This window comes from Cetorhinus maximus, chromosome 3 (assembly GCF_964194155.1).
Source record: "Cetorhinus maximus chromosome 3, sCetMax3.hap1.1, whole genome shotgun sequence".
Lineage (NCBI taxonomy): Eukaryota > Metazoa > Chordata > Chondrichthyes > Lamniformes > Cetorhinidae > Cetorhinus > Cetorhinus maximus.
Window position 1 is genome coordinate 143,553,417 of NC_135881.1, and position 25,307 is coordinate 143,578,723.

The 25,307-nt window shown below is 40.5% G+C and overlaps 1 protein-coding gene across 3 annotated transcripts in view; it reads right to left on the reverse strand.

The window, feature by feature from the left end:
- LOC144678950 (apoptosis regulator Bcl-2-like) overlaps positions 1 to 23,772 on the reverse strand; it is a 301,946-nt gene extending 278,174 nt beyond the window's left edge. For all 3 annotated transcript variants that reach the window (XR_013576220.1, XR_013576221.1, XM_078539073.1), the window contains exon 1: positions 22,067 to 23,772. Coding sequence is in view for 1 of the 3 variants with exons in the window: in XM_078539073.1 (XP_078395199.1) it covers positions 22,067 to 22,573 (507 nt within the window). In the remaining 2 variants the exon portion in view is untranslated. The remainder of the gene's footprint in view (positions 1 to 22,066) is intronic.
- Positions 23,773 to 25,307: the final 1,535 nt, after the last annotated feature.

A 25,307-nucleotide genomic window follows, 5' to 3' on the forward strand; every position in this document is an offset into this window, starting at 1 on the left:
GTTCAAATGCAACTTGCCAAATTTTCATTTAAAAATAGAAATGCTTAGATCATAGCCAATTAGTATCCCAGCAGATGGCTAAAGAACTCCTAGTGCTAATTAGGATAAAAATCCAAAGTACTGCTGCAGATTGAAATGCAGTTTTGATGCCCCAAGGACAAATCTCAACTTTACATTTTATGAATTGATTAAGATCTCCAAAGAGCAGATAAACAAAAATACTCAGTTAGTTTCATTCACCCATCCGAGGCTTTCAAAACTCAATTCTTGTATCAGAAAAATGCTATTAAAGTGTTTTTTAAAAGATAAAATAAAAGATCCACTGTTTCAATTACTGACGTTTACTTTACAAATAAAGGAATTTCTAGAATTACTGGAATATCTCCTGACCCTGTTAGTAGGTTTTACAAAATGATCCATAACAGCTGTGCCTCAAAACATTGTGCCAGTAAAGGCATGTTATTCATGCAAACACTTTCACAAATTCACATTACCACTTTCTAGTCTAACAAAGGAGTATTTTGTATCTAAACTGGCTAAAAAGTCCATTTAACTTCAGCTATAGCTTTCTACTTCAGGTAACTGATTTGCTTCCAATTCATTTTCCTAGAAATGTTAGTAATCTGGGAGTATCCTAAGGCTAAAGACAAACAGCCATGTGGACTGCAGCTGGTTCATGAGAGCTGTATGTAGGGGTACTACAAGGGGAGGTCTTCAAGAGAAAGTTATTTTTAAAAGCATTTCACATACACTGAGGTTTGCCTACTACCCATTCTGAGAATTTCAGTAGTTAACCTACTTTACTGAACAATTTATTTTCCAGTGCAGAATTTTAAGTGAAGCTGTGAGAAAGAGCAAACAGCAGCCTAAAAAATAGCTAATACTGATGACAAAAAAGGAATTCTTCTCAATAGTACTGCCAAAAAAATAACCATCTATTAAAGTAAGACTCTGCCTGAAGATTTTTTTAATAAACTGAAGCAAACCAAAACATTGAATCAGTGTTGTTGAACCTCAAACTGAATTCGTTTCCAAAGAAAGGTAAGCTTGAGTATCTTAATAATAAAACCGCATGGTAAACTCCTGCCAACACTTTAAACTTCAGCATCACATTGGATACCTACAAGCATCATTACTATGCAGTCTCCCAATATCTCAAGGAGTTGAACTGACAGACATTATATTCAAAAGCACACACCGCCTAGTGGCTGATTTGACAGAGGCAATGGCAAAGACCTGGGAATTAGTTCCCTGCCTACCTCCTTAACCACACAGAGGTGAACAAAATACTTTAAAGATCAAATCTTTTCTTTTAAAATTCCAACATGAATCTTGTTTAACTATGTCCCCATAGAAAAAGAGCACAGTCAGAGTGAATTACATTCAGTAATGTGATGTGCAAGGTTATGACTGGATCATTTGTGCATATAAAAAAAAAGGACCCACTAATGAGCAACAGTTTGATTCATATATCTCATGCAATTAAATTTGAGTCTCAAGGTTCATAAACAATGTGATTTGCTGGCAATGAATAATGGAGGCAGAACATTACAGGCGTAAGAACATCTGATACTTATTACGAGGTAAGCAAGCTATTGCTCTGATCAATGACTATATATAGCTATTGTCCTGATCAATACACTCTAAGCAAGTTTCTTCTACATATATATATGGTTTGCAGTGATTACTTATATCTAACATTATGTCCCCAGTCACCTGAAAGAAGTCAACAAAACACTATTTGCTTGCAGCAGACAACAGCTAGGCCTGTGTCCAAGTAGGCATTCATTGAGGTCATGCAAGAGTAAAAGGTACAACTTGCATTTATACAGGACTTTGGATTTTGAGAATGATGCCTCAGAATGCTTGCAAGGTTTGGCCATACTACCAAGCTAATTGCAACAATCCTGAGCAGAAGTTTGCTGCTTCAGCATCCCATACATAAGTCAAAAGATTCAGATTCAACTCAGCTCAGACAAAGTAGATTATATTTAGTGATGTAAAGCATCTATTCAAGGCAGCTGAATATTGGCATCAACACTCACTTTAGGAGGAGTTGGTATTATCACAGTGGTGTTATCACTAGATGAGTATTCCAGAGACCCAGGGTAATGCTCTGGGGACCCGGGTTGAAATCTCAGATGGCAGATGGTGAAATTTGAATTCAATGAAAATCTGGAATTAAAAATCTGATGATGACCACGAAACCGTTGCTGATTGTCATTAAAACCCATCTGGTTCACCGATGTCCTTTAGGGAAGGAAATCTGTCATCCTTACTTGGTCTGGCCTACACATGACTCCAGACCCACATCAATGTAGTTGACACTTAAATGCCCTCTGAACAAGGGCAATTGGGGATGGGCAATAAATGCTAGCCAGTGATGCCCACATCCCATGAATGAATTTTAAAAATTAACTCAGAGACCTGATTTAATGAAAGAGATACAACAGCATTGGCCAAAATAAAAGGAAATGTTCTCGTGGTTTTGAGGTAGTCATCGAATCTTTCATATACTCTAAAGCTTTATTTTAATTAAAGAACCATAAGTTTACTATTTACAATTCAAGTTCAATTCCAAACTTATTTACAGGAAGGTTCTAAAGCAAATGGAAATCTGTTTTAAGGATAGTGTGTGTGCATAAGACAGAGCTGTTGCGCAACATAGTTGTCAAAGTGACATCTGAAATCCAAGATCACGTATCAAGCATTTCAAATTTAGCAATTAGCTAAACCAAAGATTAGGCACAAAAAATTGGGAAGATTTTTTTCAAAAGCTGAATAACAGGACAAGTGAAGGGGCATTTTTGCAAATGTAGCAGCCTGTAGCTTAGCTTGATTTGTAACCGCTCATAGTCAGGGACGAATCAAAAACCTTCTAACACGCTGGTCATGAGGTGTTTAATAATTACGAAGACAGGCTACTAAACTAAACTATGTGAATGCTAGTTCTTTTGATATATATATATTCAGGACTACACTGTGTGTTAAAAACAGAGCCATAGAGTCATTTACGGCACAGAAGGCGGCTGTTTGTCACATCGAGTCCATGCTGTCTCTTCGCAGAGCAAACTGGTCAGTCCCACTCCTCATTCGATCCCGCAATCCCCTAGGTTTATTACCTTCAAGTACTCATCCGATTTCTTTTTAAAATCTTTGTTTCCATTTCCACCACTCTATTGGTTCCAGGTCATTACCAGTCGTTGTGTAAAAAAGTTCTTCCTCACATTGCCCCCGCATCTCTTGCCCAAAACCTTAAATCTGTGTCCCTAGTCATTTTACCATCAGCTAATGGAAACAATTTTTCCTTGTCTACCTTATCCAAACCTTTCATAATTTTGTATTCTTCTTTCAAATCTCCCCTCAATCTCCTTTGCTCCAAGGAGAACAGCCCAGCTTTTCCAACCTAACCTTGTAAATAAAATCCCTCAATCCTGGAACCATTCTGGTAAATCTCTTCTGCACCCTCTCATCGACCATCACATCCTTCCTAAGGTATAGTGACCAGAATGGGATACAATACTCCAGCTGGGGCCTAACCAATGCTTTAAAAAGGTTCAGCGTAACTTCCCTGCTTTTGTACTCAATGCCCCTATTTATGAAGCCCAAAATCCCATATGCTTTGCTAACCACTCTCTTCAATATATTCTGCCACCTTCAAAGTTGCACATGCAACCCCAGGTCCCTTTGTTCCTGCGCTCTTTATAACTGTGCCATTAAATCTATACTGCCTCTCCCTATTCCTGCTAACAAAATGTATCATCTCACACGTCTCTATATTGAATTCCATCTACCACTTGCCTGCCCACTCTGCTAGCCTATCTATGTCAAGTTGCAGGCCATTTGTATCATCCTCACTGTTTGCCACTCTTCCAAGTTTTGTATCATTGGCAAATTTTGAAATTCTACTCTGTATTCTAAGATCCAAATCATTTATATATCGCCAACAAAAATAGTGGTTCAAACACTGATCCTCAAGGAATGCCACTGTCTACATCCTCCAGTCTGAAAAATAACCATTTATCACATCTTGCTGTTTTCTGTCCTTAAGTCAATTCCTTATCCAATTGGACACTGACTCTCCTATTCCATAAGCGTCAATTTTGTTAACCAGCCTTTCATGTGGTACTTTGTCAAACACTTTCTTAAAATCCATATAGACAACATCCACCATATTCCCTTCATCAACCTTCTCTGTGACTTCATAAAAAAAATTCAATTAGATTGTTCAAGCATGATCTGCGTTTTACAAATCCATGCTAGCTATCTTTAATTAACTCAAACTTCTCCAAGAACCTGCTGATTTTTTCACCGACTATTGTTTCTCAAACGTTACCCACTCGCAATGTTAAACTAACTGACCTATAGTTGCTCAGACTGTACTTACACCCTTTCTTGAATAAAGATGTCACATTTGCCAATCTCCAATCCTCTGTCATCTCTCCTGTATCAAGGGAAGGTTGGAAGATCAAGCCCTTCCGCAATCTCCACCCCCACCTCCTTGAGAAACCTGGGATGAATGCCATCCAGGCCAGGTTACATCTCCATTCTAAGCATAGACAGCCTTTGTAGTACCTCCTCCCTCTCAATTTTCAATCCATTGCTTCTACTATCTCCACTTCTACCAATATTTTGTCAGATTCCTCTTCTTTAGTAAACACAGACACAAAGTACTTACTAAGTATTGTAGCTTTGTCCTGTGTCTCTAAGCATATCTCATCTTTTTTGTTCCTTATAGGGCCCACTCCATTTCTTACTATCCACTTACTATTTATATGCCAGAAGGAGATTTTGAGTTCCCTTTTATGCTGAGTGCCATTCTATTTTCATATTCTCTCTTTACTGGTCTTATTTTCCTTTTCACCTCCCCTCTCAACTTATTGTATTTGACCTGGTTCTCACTTGAAGAGTTCACCTGATATGCATCATAAACCCTCTTTGCCTTGTTTCATAATCTCTATCTCCCTCACCATACAATGAGCTCTGTCTTTGGCTCCCCTATCTTTCGCCCGTGTTGGAATGTACTTGGCTTGTACTGAAGCATCTCTTCCCTAAAGATCACCCATTTTCCTGTTACAGTTCTTCCTGTCAATCTTTGGTTATATTTTGTTCTGTTGAAGGGTCATTCGGACTCGAAACGTTAACTGTTTTCCTCTCCGCAGATGCTGCTAGACCTGCTGAGTTTTTCCAGGTATTTTTGTTTTTGTTTTGGTTATATTTTACCCTGCTTAGATTCCTTCTCATCACATTGAAATTAACCCTTTTCCAATCTGGGCCTTTTACTTTCTATTGTTCCTTTACTTTTCTCCATTACTAATCTAAACCTTATGATCTGATGATCACTCTTGCCCAAATGTTCCCCAACAGACATTTGGTCCACTCAGATCACCTCATTCTCCAGCACCAGATCCAGCAATCCTCCTTTTTAGTTGGGCCAAGAACATACCAATCAAGAAAGTTCTCCTGAACACATTTCAGAAGTTCCTTCTCCTCCTTATCCTTTACTCTAACACTATCCCAATCAATATTTGGGTAATTAAATTTTCCCAATTTCTTTCTTGCATAGTTCTTGCATACCTCTGCGATTTCCCTGCAGATTTGATCCTCCATCTCTCTCTCTCACTATTTGGAGACCTACAGAATACCCTCAGTAGTGTGATCATAACTTTCTTGCATCTCAACCCTCACCTAATGGATTCTGTTCTCCTTCCCCCCACTCCCACCCCCAGAATATCCTCTCTTTCTAACACTATAATGCCTTCCCTAATCAATACCGTCACCCCAGCACCCTTTTTATCTTCCCTATCTTTTTTAATTTTTTGCATCGATAGAGAGGGTCACCAGCTTATCGAAAATGGCACCGGAGGCCCAATTCTGGAAGTCCTGCCCCTGTGAGATGTCCAACACGTGACTTGTTCACTTTAGACCTATCAGGAGAAGATCTAAGGTTAGTGGAGTTCTTTGGTGAGATAAGATACCCTTTTGAATATGGTCCTGGGACACCTTTGGGAGAGGTGTGTTGCCCTTTTGGAGAGATTATTTGCCCTTTGGGGTTGTTAACATTAGACATGAATGTGTGTAAAAGTGGATAAACTCATTGGAACTGTCAAGCTCATTGGAACTGTTAAGGGAGCCATCAAAGCATTGACATTTCCTTGTCTTAAAATATTTGAAAGAACTGTATGCAGTGTTAAAAGATCAGTGCTTGCTATTTCACTCTGTCTGAGGGTTATCATTATAGGGTCAATGCTGCATGACTGATTTCACAATCTAACATTATTTCACAGGGGTGCTTGTCAGTTCATAGTTTGATAGACAGTGCTTATAAAGTTTTTGAAGTGGGACTATGAATACAAATGCATGTTATTATAACAGATTAAGTGATTGAAGAAATTTAAATGTAATGAATTTTGTTTTATCAATGAGAGTTTTTAAAAAATAGTGAGTTCCATCAATAGTCACTTAGAACTTTATTTTGTTTCCTCTCAGCATGGATCCTGAAGTCTGCCCATGGTGGATACTGCGTTAGTTGGCATGGAGGTTGTAAGGGCAAAGAGCAGTGGGTGATGAGCATGGGTTGGCACAGATTGGCACTAAATTAGTATTGGGCTATATAGGACCATGGGGAGTGGGGGGGGACGTAGGTTGGCAAGCAGGTTATGAGGGGCTATGGGGATGGCTAGAGGGGCATTTGTTGATATGTACGGTATGAGGGGCCATGGGGGTAGCTAGGGACATGAGGTGGCATGGGTTGGCATGGATGGGACATGGGGAGTGTTGGGGTGAGGAGGTATGAGGGGTGAGGTCTAGAGGGCTGTTTTTTGTTTAATTGTGTTTTTATGAAGCTGGGACAAAGTGTCAGATCACCAAGGCCAATCTTTCGCCAGTCTGCCTCTGCACCAGGCAGCTCCTCCGCTACCTCCAAACTGATCCAGGGTTGGTAGGCCTCATTTCCATTACTCACCACCCACCCCGGGGTGAAAATCGGAACTTGGGCAGCAGTTTACTTAAGGAGTCGGGTTTGCAGAGCCAGGTTTTCTCCCGACTCTGCACTCCCAACCCGGGAGCGAAAATTCAGGCCTTTGTACCCTTGAATATTAAGCACCCAGCCCTCTCAATTTTTAAGCCAGGTTTCTGTTATTGCCTCTACATCATATTCCCACATGGCTTTTTGTGCATTAGCTCACCAACCTTATTCACCGCACTTTGTGTGTTCACGTACACACATTCTAAACCTGTCTTTGTGTTCCTCATAGTACATCGTAGTCTGCTTCCAACTAATATGGTGCTACTTCCTTCTCTAGTACTATCCAGCACTTGCGCTTTATGCATCTTATTCCTCTTTACTACTTCAATATGCCAGTGTCCATCCCATGGCTAATTTAGTTTAAACCCTCCGCAACCACAAACTGTGAACCGCCCCATGAAGACATTGGTCCCAGTCCTACTGAGATACAATCTGTCCCCATTTGAAATATTTGCCTCCTGCCCCAGAACTGGTCCCAATGCCCCAAGAATCTAGAGATCTCCCTCCTGCACCATGCCTCAAGCCACACATTGATCCTCCCTATTTTCCTATTCTGGCTAGTGTGTGGCATTGGGAGTAATGCAGAGCTTTGTGATCCTACTTTTTAAACTTTCTCCCTAGCTTCTGAAAATCTGTCCCTAGGACCTCAGTACCTGCACCCTCTATGTCATTGCTACCAATGTGTACCACAAAGGCAGCTCACTCCCTTCCGCCTGCAGAATATCCTGCACCATCTCCATGATGTCCTTTACCCAGGCAGCAGGGAAGCAACACGCCATGCAGGATTCACAATGACAGTTACAGAAATGCCTCTCTGTCTCCTACACTATAGAATCTCCTACAACTGCATTTCTACACTTTTTTGTTCCCTCCTGTACAGTCCCATGCCCATTGGTGCCATGGTCTGGACTGCATTTCTTCAGGTTAGCATCACGCCCAGCAATCTCCAATACTAAATCTCTGTTGCAGAGTGGCACTTACCCCAAAGAGTCCTGCACTTCCTGCCTCTTCCTACTCTTCTGGATGGCCATCCGCCTACTATCCTGAACTCTCACTGCCTGTGGGGTGACCACCTCCAAGGACATGCCATCCAGGAAAATCTCATCCTCCCTGATGCTCCGCAGTGACTCCAGCTGCCCCTCAAGCTTAGAAATCCTGAGCTTGAACTGAAGCAGCGGGGTTTACTTCCTAAACCCGTGGTCTTCCAAGACACGTGAAGTTCCTGAAGGTCCCATGCGGTGCAGGAATTGCAAGCAGCAGCTCCCAAATGCCCATTCATGATGTAAAATAAGCCCTCTATTCCTTCTTTAACAATGTACTTAGTACCCTGTATAAATTATCAATTCTAATTTATAAACTCTAGATTTGCTCTGTGCTTATATTCTTATTAATTCACTTACTGTCATACTAACGCCGATTGAAAATTTTAATTTCCCAGCTCCTAATTTGAATAAATGCCCTAGTTTAGGGAGAAAAAAAAACAAAAACATTCTCTGAAAAGTGATCAAAAAGATTCCCAACTCTGCATTTCCAAAAGTGATATTGTTCCCTCATCTGAAATGCAATGGCAGCTGAATCACTACAGAGTCCAAAGCTGCATTATCTTCAGCACCAAGATATTCAAACCAATAGCTCAGTCAGGAAATATTGATCTTCATATTGTCCATCTACTTTCAGAAGGATTGCAAACTTCATCTCTGCTATTTGGTGATCACATTCGACAGAAAATATGCCAAAAACAAAAAGAAATGGCAACAAAGAGTGTTGAGCTCTTTTCATCAATTATTAAGTTCAATCTACATTTGCCTTTGACCTCTCTCTTCTAGGTTAAAATTCAGCCCAGATAAGATGATGAAGATTTCCCCTCACTTTTCTTAAAAAGTGCCACAGGAATCAAAGAATTCCTGTTTTAAGACTCAATAATGTCCAATCCCATGCAAACCAGGTGAATGTTATGAGGGTTGCCTGGTCCATTCCAGAATCCTTCCTGATTGATTTGAAAGTTCATTAGCTGTCTATAAGAATATAACCAGAGTACCAACACAAGAGCATTTAATTTTCAAGTCAGGCTTCCAAGTTTTTGCTAAAAATGTAACTCTTACTGTAGCTGCTGCTCAACATTCTGCAAAAATCTAAAATTGCCTCACACAGAACATTCAACAATTTCCTTGTAGAATTATCTCCTGAACAATGTGGTCTTTGAGTCAAGCGCCCAGCACAAGCCCAGGAGGCAAAATGAAACAGTGTGCTGTTATAAATTAAATCATATCTGATAACCCTTCCTACTGAGGTAAAACCAGATGGAAAGGAAGAGGTAACAATACTATTGCCTCTTTTGTAAAGGAAATGTCTCTGGTAGGTGTAATCCTTTACATTTACTTCTGTTTTTTGGTGACGTTACACTAATATTATGCTCTTGAAATGGCAAAACACTCATAATGCTCCAACATCCTTTGTCCATAGCAGTAAAGAGAAACCTACATTTAATGTGATTTCAGAGGACACTGAATTCTGGAAAACATTGCTATAAATTACTCAGATATGGAATTATATCTTTATCCAAGAAAACACGGTCACAATGCTATCCTTTGCATTTAATATCATTGGACATGTTGAAATGAAAAAAAATCAACTAGTGTCATGCCCAGTAGAAGCATGTCCAATATGTAACTTTTAAAACATGAATTCAGCTTGGAATCTCCTGGAACTAACTTTTCTTTCAAAAATGGACATTAAAATTATGCAAAAGATGGCCACCTAGTCACCTGACTTAATCTGTGGATTTAAACTACCACACTGTCTCAAAAGGACAAAACATCACCTTCCACACTAAGAAGTGTCAAAACTCATTCCTGAAATTACCCAAAAGGTGTTTCCTGACTTGAACGTGCCTTTTTATAACAAAAGTCAGTGATTGCCTCAGACCCCCAAGGTGAAGGTCTGTACACAAAGACCCAGGTTATGGCTAACTAACATGCACAACACCATATTTGGAAGGAAACTATGAAGGACCACATGGTAGGGCAGCCATCTTGGCCTTCCCTTTAAAATGGGGCTTTAAGTGCTATCTGCAGAACACAGAACAACAACTGCAGAGTCAGCAGCAATACCTGCATCTTTAAAACTAGGGCTGCAACATCTTAAGGTCTCCAAGCCTGTTCCTTTTCAAGTCCACCAGTGCAGGAAACCAACCTCCTGGTAATAAGTAACTACCTTTGTGACATGCTGAAGACCCACCTCTTCGAGGGAATCCTGCAACAATTGTGATATATGGCTCCATCTGTTGAATCCACCTATACCACCCTTTAGGAGTGAAAACACCTTCTTCACCTGGCTTGCAACACATGCATTTTTTTAAGACAAGCCAAATACGTGAATTACAAACTATTCTTTTGTTTATAACTTGCAGAAGTGCACTATTCTCTTTAACTGTAATTTTCCGAGACAGAGAGAGAGAGAGAGAGAGAGAGAGAGAGTGTGTCTGAATAGTGAGTGAACGATGTAGCGTTAGACTTTCAAGGTGTGTAAATAATCCTCTTTATTTAAATCCACGAAAAGCTGGCTGCTGATCATGCAAATTATCCACAGACTTAAGGGTTAAGAAGCACATACATCTTCCTTTTCAGAAACACACTGATTTTGGACACTAAGAGAAGGGAACAGAAGTGTAAGTAGTTCTCTCTCATCCCTGTCTGCAACACTAGGCTCAATTGCTACTAAGATTATGGACCATGACATGGGGAAAACCCAGAGAAAAAATACAAAATCTATCAAAATCCTATAATGCTTTATTAGCTGGTATGTCCCAAATCTACAAAATTGGGCTGACTATGTCAAAAGCCTAACAATGAATGAAGTTCCTAACAGATAAAGTAACTGATTAAATTGTTCCTTGGAACATAGAAGCACCCAAAGAGAGAGGAAAGCACCACGATAAGTTGTTACCTGTGGAAATTACTTCTACAAGTATAAAATTGCACAAAGGCAGATCTGAGGTTTCACTTACACTAGTAGCTTAGCATTAATACAAAGTGATTTTGGCTTTGAACCAACTTGTGTAATGCAAATTAGGCATTAAAATCCTCTTCCACAGTTTCTTGCTCATTGCACATCCCCAATTCCAACTGTAGTTGATGCAAAGCAATCTAGTGCTAGAGTTATAGTTTAAATGCACACAGGAGGAAACAGATATCCAAATCTTCTTCCATAAAACAGATGCATCCTGATCTAGCTATGAAGCAATAATTGCCTGAAAATACAGGCCTCTTCCTCTTATGCCTGGCTATCGCTGCTTAGATTCTCTTTTTTTTCATTCTTTCATGGGATGTTGGTATTGCTGGCTGGGCCAGCATTTATTGCCCATCCCTAATTGCCCACCACTTTATCTGTTGTAAGTTTGGTATGATGCCTTGGTCATTGCTATAAAGTTCAATAACAAGAAGACTGGCAATTTGCTTACCTAGATTACTTAAGCCACTTGAGAGGGCATTAAGAATCAGCCACATATTTGAGTTACACTTCATGTTGAGTCAATAGGGCTAACAAGCATCCTTCTCTGAAGGACTTTTGTGAACCATATGGATTCTGGCAAACTGGCAGCTTTCAGTTATTTTTCTGGGACACAAATTACGCTATGAAATTAAGTTTCACAAATTATTATGGCATGAACTCAAAACCCCTGGGACGCTCATCGATTTCACAATTATGAGCATGTCATATCCATTTTAATATACTACTAAAAAGAAAAGATGGGGTGGGCAGGGGGGTTACAAACCAGAAATTGTGACAGTCTTGTTGACCATTCAGAAATGTTCGCTGCTTTAAATATCCATCCCAATTTTTTTGATAGGGAGAAACAGCTTTTCTTTCTCTTCAAATATAGTCATCTGATTGCAAATGCAGAGGGGGAAAAAAGATTTTTCTAAGTATTGCCATCAGAGTTCACCACTTCAATTGCTTTCCTCTAGCTCCAATGGTCATCATTTTATACTTCTGCACCCTGCTTCGACCTCTATTTCTGCTACACTGACTAGCCCATCCATCCCCTGCCTTGCTCCACTTCATCCACAGCCCATCAATCATTGTGCTCTAATTTTCAGCGTGCAATAGGTCCACATCAAAGCACACAGCTGCTCACCAGACCCTAAATGAACAGTGAGCAATACCGCGAGAAATCAGTTAGTACATTTTATAATTAAATTTCATAAATACGTTGTTATTCTGCAAAGTTTTCTTATTTCTGGATGTGGTGCAGGTCAATATGTGAGCATATGAAAACAATAACTGCCTTGTTTACAATTTTTCTATTCAGAGAGCTTATCTGATCATCAGTAAGAATTGTTACGGATAACCAAATCTTTAAAAATATTAGTAAATGTGACCTATGAACACAACTCAACGTAGTGGAGACTGAAAAATAGATGGCATTAAATACAGATAACTTAATCATGAAACACAGGACCATTCTCTAGGTACTTGACTGTGTGTGAAGTGTGTCACTGTTCACTTTGGCCTGCAATTGAGGTAACTGTAGGACACTCCAGAACAGTCCAAAATGGAAAAAAAAAACATGTTGCTCTGCATATCTGGTAGGTCAAGTCAATTCAAACAGGTGTCAAAGTTCTGTAGCGATGATGAAAAATTGTCTAGGAAATTTCCATCTGAAAAACCACATTCAAAACATTTATGCTAATTCTGCAGTTGTGAACTATTCTGGATTTCTTCCAAAATTTTTCTGAGTGCTTCCTTTGAACAAGTGTTTTTTTTGCTTTTCTGGGCCAACCTTAAATGAACATATTGGCATTTCCTCAATAAAATTATTTGTTACTACTAATTTATATTGAATACCTTATACAACGTGGCATTCAGTAATAGAAGAAGTAAACAAAAACAGTTCAGTCATTGCTTTCACATGTCACAGTGCCCTATACCACATTCAAAAGCATGATCTCAGAGTAAGAAAACAAAAATCAAATATCAGATGTAGGTGTTTGTGGGTTGTTGAGTAGGAGGTCTGCAGCAACAACCCACACTTTCTTTCCCAGTTATTTTATCAGTGGTTTCTTTTCAAGTCCCAGTAATTGCATTTCTTAACACCTGCACATTTTTTCTTGCTTCTCCCTCATGTGCGCATGCCCCCCACCCCACCACACACACACTGAGCTGGTTATAGGATGCGCGTAAGTTTGTATCAACCTCCACACCCACTCCTCCGTTCCACAAAACCGCTGCTGATTTTTCTAAAGAAAATCTTTAAGATAACTTGTTTTCACCTAATAAAGAAGTTATTTGTTCAAGTAAATGCAAATACTGTATTTTTCAGCTAGTATGAATAGCCTGACAGAAAATTTGATACTTGTGGGAAAGAACATGAAATTATCTCATTGAATTGGAGCTCATATTCAGCATTATGTTAAAAGTACATTCCAGTAGGTTTATTTCCAAAGACAAAATGAACATTCATACATCTCATAGTGCAAAATATTCAAAACTAACTATGCCAGCTAATTATTGGGTATTGCATATTCAGCTTCTTTGATCGTGAACGTGATGGAATGCAAGCATTTACTAAAGTGTTTCCCAAAGATAATAATCAAAACTTTTGGCACTGCAGAGATGAATTCAGTGCATACCATGTGATAGTGCACACTTGATACAGAACATCAAGTATAGAATGAAATGAATGTAATGGAAGCAGGACTCAGTCTAGCTTCTACAGGTTGTTCAAACCATAAAATCACTGTAAGGGAGGTTTTCTTCTCTGGATGTCCGATCAGTCACAATGCATGGAGACATGCTGTTTCCGTGGGGTCTAGGGAATTACAGGCATCTTAAGTCTGCATCTAAAAAAAATGGAAGCATCTATAAACACAGCTGCAAGTCTTTCAGGTCTGTAAGTCTATATCATGCCTCCGGGCTGTTACTGGAGATTAGAAGCTAGAAGACACCAAGTTGCATCAAAACATCCTGGGGATTTCCTAAAAAAGTAATTTTTGAATTGTGCCTTTTTTGTCATTGGCCTACCCCTGGTCAGCAGGGCAGACTATAACGTTAAGTTTTAATTGGTGGGTTGACATCAAAATGAGATGAGGCTGGAAACACCCCATCCCAACTGACTATACAAATTCTTTCTGTTCAATGTAATCTTAGATGAGCCAACATATTATCAATCTAAATATGCCGTAAACTTAAAATTAAACCTCATTTTCTGCTGGAAAAGAATTCTTGTGCAAGGAGCAAATGAGAGTAATAAACAAATACAGTCTAGAAATATGTACATTTCTTTAGTGATGCTGTAAATAGTCTCAAAGAATACATGTTAAAAGTATCAGGATTTCTCTCCTGCCTTTGAAATGCTGAAATCATGCACATCTTACAAATGCACAAAGTCCATTTAAGAGTTGTTCTCTGGAACCAGCTATTTGAGTTGAATGTCAAAAGCAAATGTGAAACCTGTCGAGATTGAAAGATTTACAATTAACAGTCTACAACACAAAAAAGGGGGAAAAAAATCAATAATAAATTGCCTGTCTAGGGAAAGGATCTGCTTTGATCCAGGGGGCAAAAGCATGTGTAAAGAACTTAGCTTTTTCTAGTCCCCAACTACCTTGTTTCAACCTTTAGGTACAACATTGCATGCTGAGGTGGAATTACATGGATCAGAGGTACAATATTACATTCTTCAAACTCTCAGTCAAAAGATTTACAGAAGACTCAAAAGATTTTAAATACTATTATTTTAACCATTTCAAGTTCCAATTAAGTCAAGCCTTGTATTTTGGTTTATCTTCCTTTTGTCTGTTGCTTCGAAATAGTGTAAATAATGTGATCATTGGTGTTGGCCCGAACAGAAAAGATAGCAGCATGGTGGTTAATCCATGCAACACCTCGGTAAAAGGGTGTTCTTACTCCTGTAGCACACTACTCCCATTCAAGTCATCCAAATGCTTCAGATTATAGAGGCAGGGGTCTGCCTCTTGCTGTGCACGTAAATAAAGACAGCTCAATTTGTATCTGCAGCATTAAGCTCCGAGTTTGCCTTCCACACATTATAAATGTGCGCTGTCCAATTTTTTTTGGGACTTCCCTACAAGGCATTGATAAATATAGAAGTACATCCCAAGAAAATAAAGCTGTGATAAATTTCTTTAGACACCTTCAGCACTATGCTATTTTACAGAAACTCCAGCATCTCTTCATCGACAAAATATTTTGGTAAATAAAAAATGACTCCCCTATACAACAAAAATCTTTAAAGCGGCTTCCAAAGATCACACTAACAGGAAGAGGCAACTAAAACTTGTTGAATGACAGATTGTGGAAACATTAATTTTATTGTGTTTGTTTACTTTTTAAATGGTTATCCAGCTATTGGTTCTAAATGGCAGCAGCATGCTGTCTTAGTAACACATTCTCACTCATGCACACTCAGCTGACTGCTTTAAAAAAGATAAACAACTGCAGGAAACCTTACTTTATTCCAACATTGAAAACAGATTTGGAGGCTATAAGTTCTATCCACAATTCTAATCTCAGGAGCACCAAGGAAGGAAAAGGAAAATCAGAGAAATTGCACTCCTAACTCTATAGATCCTGTTTAGAGGAGGAGTACAAATCCTGCAGACTACACCATGAGCAGACTACCTAACTCTAAAAACATAAAGAGATGGTGATTAAGCGCTCAGTTTTTTTGATAGACTCAATGCCCCCTTAAGCCTGTAGATTCTCTTCAAGCATCATCTGCAGCATTCACTGCCAAATTACGAACACCACTATACTCCTTTACACTTCATGCACACCTCTCCATTAAAAACACAAACCGCTGCTACCAGTTCAACAATGTAGGTGTTTTCATGCTAGATACATCAATAAAATGCACTTTGGCCAGTTACTGGGAAAATCTCTTCACTTAGGAGGCAGTATAACAGCTGGAGAGTTACTTGGTCAGAGCTTCCTTACAGATAGAGGATTAAAAATAGCATCCTCTATGCACTATATAGGTATGTTTCCCTTAATTGCCTCCTTTGATTAATTTTGCAACAGAGAACTAAATGCTAAAACATAAAATTCAAATTATTCAATTGTAAATCTCCAGGTTAGAACACCCTGCTCCACACCAATGCAAAAATTTTACATAAGTATATGCTACCTGGGCATTCCTGTATTTCTCTACACCAGAATGCTATGGAACATATTATCTAAAAAATCTATTATATTCAAAACAGAAAGTTAAGAAAGCACACAAATTTGCAATATTATATTTGGAATAAAATGCAGACACTTCATTAATCAGTTGTACCCCAAAATATTTTGTTAAATCTATATTGCTGATTTTAGTTTTTCTTTCCAATAGCAAAGAATGTCAGAGAATCACTCAGTAGTTTGCTTTTACTTAAACTTACAAGATTTTTCTAACCTAAATTTAGTTTAAAAACATAGATAAAATTGGGTTAGAAATAACTTAGATTAGTTTTTGCCTTCTCCCTCTGAAAACAGTGGGCAATTTGTACATACATACTTGAAAAGGTAACATTTACAGGGTCAGGTCAAAAGAAGGGGATAGCGATGAATTGGTAGTTTTTCCAGAGACCCTGCTCAGACACAATGAGCTGAATGGCCTTCTTCTGTGCTGTATTATTTTATGAATCCAAATAATTAAATACTGCAGAAGGTAGAAACTACAGTTTTCTGCACCATTGTCACCTGTCCTCTAATTACATCAAAACATCAGGATACAATCAGTAGACATTTAACTATATTGCAGAAAACTGTCCTTTTTTCTATTAAATGTAGAAAATTATGAATGGAGGGATTTAAAGGGAAAAGAAAGCCCAGAGATTCCAATTATAATGTAGCAGGCTGCTTAAGCAGCAAAATTCCAGTTGTATAAAACTGCCTCTTCACGTGATCATATGCAAAATCTAACAGTACATTAGGACATAAATTCGAACATTCTTTATATCTTTTTCTTTACTCAGGATTTATAAAAAATAATGGTTTGAATTTGGTAATCTACATATTTCCAGTAAAAAACAGAATGCACAGTGGAGAACAGATAGTTGTTTACTTGTAACTGTGTCACTAGTGGGTTATTCCATCTTCATTATGAATTAAATAGTATAACCTAAGTCCTTAAAATAATTGGGAGTTCAAATGCAATTTAGACTGTTAACAGTTCACAATAAAAACACGGTATAAATTTAAGTCACTGTGCTACAACTGTTAAATTGTCATACAAACACACCAAGGTCTTGCTGCAACAGCTGTTAAATCCCTTAGTTGGGTCCTGTAATTGAATGTAAAGACATTTTCCAATATTTCAACTAAAAGCTCAAAAAAGGGCTAAACATAACAGACTAGGTTTACAAATAATAAAAACCATGTTATTTTGTTCTTGTGGATCATCCTACTTGTCCCCAAATAACAATCTGTAACTTTACGCTTTTATATCTATTGTAAGTAATGATGCCTGTTGATTATCCTTGTTCAGCTGATTTGCGGCAATCATTCAGCACTCAAGTATTAGCAGTCTAACAAGCAGATAGTTTGATAATGCTACCTAGAGCCTGTACAGTTTCAAGTGGTTGCCACCAAGGCATGGCTTAAATAGAAATTAATGCACCATTCTAACATTACCCACAGTAAAATTAATGATGATGGTAAACATAGGAAAGCATTGAGGTTTACAAACTCAAAGGAAAATGATAACTTTCTAAGTAAAAGGTTTGGCCACTGAAATATTCCAATGGAACAGATATACTTGATGCATCTCCTTAAACACCAAAAATACTGAAGATACATTCAAACTAGGCAATTCAGAATGTACAGAACCACCTACAACTAGTACGCATATGCAAGTTTTCCATGGTTTTTTTGATTATTAGAAGAAATTCAAACTGAACAAAGGTGGGCTGGAATTGGAAAAAGGTTTGGCCAGAAGTTATTTCTTCAACACATGCCAAAAAATAAAGGAATCTAGGAATTTCTATTGTCCTAATCAGTTATCAGTTTTTAATCCCCAGTCTTTAGACTATTAAGATATACAGCAAAAGCAATAGTTAAAAGAGTGATTCAAATATCAATCAAGTAAGCAATTTTAAACTTTTGCAAGGTTCTAGAGCAAAATAGTAATTTTACTACTTTAATTTTAAGATCCGAGTAAAACATTTAATTATTTGAAAAACTTCCCCTATCTGAAAACCTTAGAATTTTAGTCATGGCAACATAATTGCTATCCATCAGTCACTATGTAGTACAGAACGCTGGCGTATTAACTCTGCGTCTTGGAATGGCATGATTCCATGGATCATGAATCTACTGTCATTGTTAGAATCACAGGAGACCACCATGTGGCCTGTCATGCCCTGTTGGCTCTTTGAAAGAGTTGTCATGCTTAGTGACACACCCCCACTTGTTGTTTCTAACCCTGTAAGTTCTTCACCTTCAACTACCTGTCCAAGTCTCTTTTAAAATTATTTATGAAATCAACTTCTGCCACCTCTGAACATCTATGAACTCTGGTTATCGACCCACTCACCAGAGGGACAAGTTTTTCTCTATTTACTCTATTTTAACTTCCCATCTTGAAGCTTCTCTGTTCCAAAGAGAACAGTCCTAACCTTTTGCATCTCAAAGGAGATGCAGAGAGAACAGAGAATAAGAAGGGGGGTGGCTGTGTATAGAGAAAATGCTATAGACAACTGTTAGACAATTAGCAGCTAGCTCAAGCACAAATAAGTAAAAGCCAGCTGTCTGCCATGGGAATTGGGAACAGATAATATGTTGACAGGTTTTGAGTGTTGCAGGGTGTAGGCAGGGTGGCAAGAGAAGACACCCCATCGCATGTAGTGCACAACATTATAGGTTCAATAAGTAGCAAAGCCTCAATCCTGTTTTGCTTCTATATCCTTCCACTCCCTGGAACTATGGGAGTGTGCACATCTTTTAGGTGCCTGCTGTAACGTACTGATCAAAATAAATAAATACATATACACATACCGACAGACACAACACACACACACGCACACACACACACAGTACTTGATAGATCTTACTCCTCTTTCAAATAAAAGTCACTTCACAAACCACGTAAAACCACTGAAAGTAAGAACACTGACTGTGAGAAAAAGATCAGAAGGCTGTTTTATTCACATTGGCCTGGATTTTACCCTTGGGGTGCGCCCGTAGCCGGCATGGCCGGAAGTGGATGTAAAACTCACCCCTGGCCGAGGTTGCACTGTGAATGCGACATATTGCTGTCATTGTATCCCTGGAGAGGTGGAGTCTCCTGCGGCACTGGACCTCAGACATCTGGAGGTAGTTGGAGCGCTGCCTGAACATTCTAGACGCTGGGTAGTGGCATCTTCAGCATGCCCTCCCACCTGGGCCTCCCTGCTGGCCCTGCACCAACTGAGCCCGTGCCTCTCCACTTAAAGGTCTGTCCCTGGGACGCTTCCCGTGCCCACCTGACCTCCTCTCCCTCCTGTCCCTCTCTTCCTCTGCAGCGGAGGCTCCACTGGCAGAATACACTATCCCCATTAGATGGGATGCAGAGGAACCAGTGCCTTGAAAATGAAGGATCACTGTGCTGCAATACTCGGGGGAACCTCCCAGGGAAGACGAGGACCTGAGAGGCTGAAAGGCAGGCTTGACAATCAAATGAGATGCCAAGAAACACTGGGACAACTCTGCACTCACACAGCAAAGGACTGGCAATAACCGAGAAAGTGCTGCTGCTCCGGGGGCTTTTATCCCACCCGTGGATGAGGAAATGATCAAAACTTGAATTCCACCCACCCGTTTTGCCCATGCGATGAGCTGTAAATCGCATGGGCAACGTAAAATCGTGATCAATAGGCTCTTTAATTACCTTAATTGGCCCTTTAATTGTCAGAGGGTGCTGCTCCGACTCCTACGCGTGCTCGCCTACCTGAATATTGCACGCGTGTGTAACGGCGTTGGGACGCACGCCCGATGTTTTTTCATGCAATTTTACATGCATTCGGGTCGGGTGCACACCTGACCTCGGAATGCAAAATTCAGCGTATAGGATCTGTGCATCGGTGCCTTGACTGCTTGAATAGTAGTTCTTTCTGAAGACGAACCATTCAAGTCAGGAATATGGAGAAACTGTGAGAAAAACGATGGCAGGCAATTCTTTTCCCTTGTATAACTTAACAAGGGAACATCTGTGTAACCAATAGCCTGGACTGGGAGTTTGTAGTTTGAAAATATTAAAGAAAGATGCGTTTCCTACATTAACCACTTCTGAATCTAGTCATTGTTGTAACCGACTGTGAAGTGTTTTGGAGCATACGGAGGACAAAAATAATGCTATATAAATGCAAGTTTTTCTAATATACCAATTGAATACCCTTACCAATTATTCACTCAATCTGGAGGTTAATTGCAATTAAATTATGAAGTGCTTATTACATAAATATTTACACTTGGTATTTCAAAGCAGTATTGCTGTATAAATCAATCTGAAGTAAATTTAACAATGTTCTTATTTGCAACGGTTAATGATGCAACCTTAAAACAGGTCATCTATAACTGTTTTCTAAGATTTAATACAAAGTTTAATTACTGACATCATACATGCTAAAAGTCTGAGGTATAAGTACAACAACAAAAATGACATCAGGATTTTAACTTGAATTCAACCTTGGCAATGCACTATGCTCTGATAATATATAAATAAGATCTTTTGTAGACAGATGTCTAGATGTAGGATGGAGAGGGCACAAAGATTTATACAACAGAGGGTGATGAAGAACAAACCCATAATCCCCCAACGAACATATGTTGTTGAGCAAAGTAATACCCAGAACCAGACATAATGCGGGTTTAACAATAAGTACATGTGATTAAATTGAAGTCAACAGCAATGGTAAACACTTTTTTTTGTTCACAGTTTTAATCATGTTTAATTGAAAGGTAAACTTTATAAAGTGTATTTCCATTAGAGAAAGACCAAAATGTTTAGATATCCTATCTTATTAAAACAGATGGAAATTTATTACAGCAATATTCTGTCAGGAGCACACTCAGCCATGAGTGTATACCACAGACAACAAAAAGTTAATAGTTGATAATTATGTTACACAAAACTGTTCACTTTCTATAATCACTTAAAATCTATCATCCAGACTACCCCACAGACACTAAGTAAGAGGTCAACCAAAATCCTAAAAGAGATTCTTGGAATATAAACTGTTCTGTCACTATCTGTTACATCACAACATGCTGACTACATGCAAACAAACAGACCAAACTTGTACATATAATGAATGAGGTCATCACTCCAAATAACAAGCTTTGCGTAGTACATGGGTGATAATATATCTTGCACGTGGAATATCTACTGGTGTTGGTTTGGAGTGGCACATTATGATTTATACTTTGAGCAATAAATGCAAACCTATAAAAATTATCAACATAAACAGTGGAGGATTTTTTGTTTAGGCAAATAGGAAAACATTCTATAGTTTTTCAACGTTTTTACAAGAATAAAACAAAATTAGGGAAAGGATGTGATTACAATACAGACTGAAGAAACAATGTAGACTAAAGATTCGATAGAAATATTTAGTTTTAGAACAAGTATCACTGAACAATAATGCCATGCACAAGAACTCGTATTAATGCCGACTTACAAACATAAATAAAAACACGTGGTTTGTAAGACATTTACAAACCCCCACACAAGTACTATAGGTGGGTGGTGAAAGCAAAGGCAAGAAAGTGGCCAGACAAACGATACGTAGGTGAATGTGAAGGCTGCGCACAAATGCAGTAGGTAGATATGTAGGTGATGGAAGTGGGCAGGAAAGATGACGGAGAGGCTAATATTTGAGTGTGTAGGCAGGTATGAGGATGATGCAAGTGGGTAGGAAACTGACCGCCACATATTTTTGCCGTGGGGGGAGTGATGCTGATGGGCAGGTAGTGGGTGGGCAGGCAGACACAGTCAAAGCTGACATCCTACCAAACACACAAGTAGGGGGATGAGGGTGGGTCCTGGTCACTTTTACGTACCCAGTCTCCGTTGGCGCGGATCCAGTCAGCGAGGCTACTGTCCAGGTAAGTGGTCATCCAGGTGGCGATGTTATCGACGAGAGATGCCATGTCCCTCCTCTTGGCGCTCTCCACACACACGGTGCCCCCGAACACGAAAAAAGCCACGACCCGGCCCCAGTTGACTCCATCGCGGAACAGCTCTTCGGCCACTGCCTCGAAGCGCCCATGGGCGCTCTCCGGCTCGAAGCGCATCTGCAGCGCAATGTCGGCGAACTCCTGCTGGTACTGGCGCTCGAAGCTGTCGCCCGCCTCCCGGAGGACGCGGTGAGCTTTCTCGGCGGCGGCGGACGAGGCGGGGGCAGCCCGGGGCCGGCCGGAGCCTCCGGAGCCGGAGCCGGAGCCGCCGCCGGAGCCGGGGGTCGGGGAGCCGGCAGCCGAGTCCAGGGGCTCCTCCCACACAAACCCCTGGCGGGAGAGCCGGTAATACAGGTAATGGCAAACCAACTCGCGGCTGCTATAAGACATGTCGATCAGCAGAGAAAAGGAGATGTGAACCAAAGTGAAATGTTCAAATCTTATTTCACAGCCAACAACAGGAGCACATCCTTGGAACCAGCTTCGAAATCCACTTTGCTGGAGAAGACAGGTTTTCCCTCAGGTGCCAACTTTCGCTACTTTCCGTCTCTTCGATCTTATTCGATCCCTCTCCTCTCTTCAGTCTTGTTCCTAATAAAATTTGTTCTGGTTCGAACTGCTCCTGACAAATTGTTTTTTTTTTGTTGTTGTTGTTGTTCTTGTTCGATTTAATTCCGCCTGTGTTGGAATAGTAAATTCCGCCTTGGAGGACTGCAAATGGCTCTTCTGATTTTAAACGCGCATTTTCTCATAAAACATTGAGTGTCTGATTTGGTGAGACAATGTGAAACTGGCCCCGGGTAGATGCAGTTTGAGAGATTTTCAGCTCCCTCCGCTGAAGGAAAGGGGAATTGTTCTGTCTCTCTCTCTCTCTCTCTGTTGCGATGGAGTGAACGAGGTTTTTTTTTCTGCTGCCGGATTTTCAGCCGCCTTTGCTCCTAAACCTGACGTGTTAGATGCAAGAGGAGCGGGAGCGGCTGTCAGTCTGGCTGACAAGTCAGTGAGGGAGCGCTAATCCCGGGCGGGCCGGAGTCCCCCTGGGGCTGAAGGGACAAACTGTCCGGTTTGTCCTCAGTGTGGGCAGCGGGGCGGGGGGTGGGGGGGGCTCTGGGGCTGCTCCAGCTCCTCTCGATACAATTGCGGGTCGTTCGTCTGCCAAACCCCGCTCGGGAACTCGAGTACTCCCACCCGGAGGCTTTCCTTTCGCTTCCGAAATCCTGTGCAAAGCTCCTGGCCACTGCACCCCCCCAGCACCACCCCCCAGACCCCCACCCACCCCCTGCACCCTCACCTACTCCTGAAAATCCGGAAGAGAAGGTGTGTCCTGTAGATCCCAGTCACTTCCAGAAGCGGCCGGATCGCTGCCACCCACCCCTCCACCTCTCCCCAGCTCCCCACCCCCCCCCCCCTCCCCCCAGCTCCGCGCCTCTCCTTTCCTCTCTGCACGGCTCAGTCAGTCACTGCTTCGCTCCTCTCCAGGCTGGGCACAAACCTCTCATTTTCACACTCCACACTTCATTTTCTTCCCCAGAAAGCACGCAATATCCTGTACGTCACCGTGCCGCTTGTAGCATGTTCATTCACTAAAATTTCTTTCGCCGCGAATGGGAGGCGCCAACTTGAGCCAGCGACATCAGCCCCGTCCCCCCCGACCCCTCGCACTCCGGTTCCCAGCGCTGGCGGCGGACTTCGCATCGGACATTTGCAAAGCTTCAGCGTTCGCAATAAGCGAGTTGACAAAATGTCCTTCTGGTTGCGGAGGCTTGGAAAGAAAGGGGAAAGATCTGAGTGCAATTCACAGATTCATCAATCACTTCTGGGTGGAGGAAGGAGTACGTGGACAAGAATAGAACCAAGGCTGATCATTTCGAGCCAACAGTGCGTTTAACAGGCTCCCCTTTCGATAGAAGATCTAAACTACGAAAGGAAAACGCCGATGGATTATAAACAGTCAGCGAAGTCCCCTAAATTAATTTATGTATGTATACAAACCTAATACCGATTCCAAAAAAATTGAGACATTTTTCTGACTTAATCAAGGAGGCTGGCTGAATGGACACAATTACCCAGATGATGGTGTAATCTGGATGAAAGAACAATAAATGTGAATGGAAGTGAGCCTCGCGGTTCAGTTCTATATTATAACGTATTTATATTGTCAGTAAACGATCTATTCAGTATGTCATATAGAGAGGATAGTGCAAGGGAAGAAGTTGCCAAATTAATCCCATCAGAAAAGATAATTCATTTAAGTGGTTCCTGATGGTCATCTGAACCTAAAGGCTTACATCCTCGTCCGCTGTCCCTCCATTCGAGGATATCTACTCAGGGTGGCAAATTTCTGCCATGGGTCTTCATGTGACTGAACAAGTGCTTCTTGACCCATAGATCTTTTCAAATAATGTACTTTTTATAATATTCCCCAGCAGCGGTCAGACTCAGTGCAATGTGGTCTGCTAATTACTGCTGATGTACACGATGCAAGTTTCAACTGTATTGATGTAATTATTGTTGCATGTCCTCCAAAGCAGCGGGATCCCAAGTACAGGATTTGCTTCCTTTTCTATCCTTCACTGTCCCTGCTCTGGCTCATCATTAGGATGTTGGGGTTCAAAGCTGATGCAGCTTGATGGATGAGTTGTCACCATTCTGAATGGTTAGTAGCAAATTCGTCCGAGTTATCAATGCTTCATGGAGAGCTTCAGACTGTCATCGAAACATCTTCTTTTCCCTCCTCTGGAACATAGGTCCTGTTTTTTTAAATCTCAAAAGGCCAAACAGGGAAGACTGTTTTCAGCCACCTGGACATTGTCCAGTCCATCACAGTTGATTTTGCAGGAGCTTTGAATGGATGCTTCTGGAGTTGGCTTCAAGAAGGACACTAGCATTTGTTCAACCATCCTCCCATTGAATCCATAAGATGTGGCAGAGGTTTTGATGATGGAATTTATCTAGCACTCTTGTATGTTGCTGATGCACAGTCCAGGTCTCACCTCAGTACACGAGTGTGGTGACAACAACTGCCCTGTTTGGACATTTGTTAACTTGCAGAGGTCTTTGTTGTCAAACACTTGCTGCCAGAGTTCTAGAAGGCTGTGCTGGCACAATTGATCCTATGTTGGAT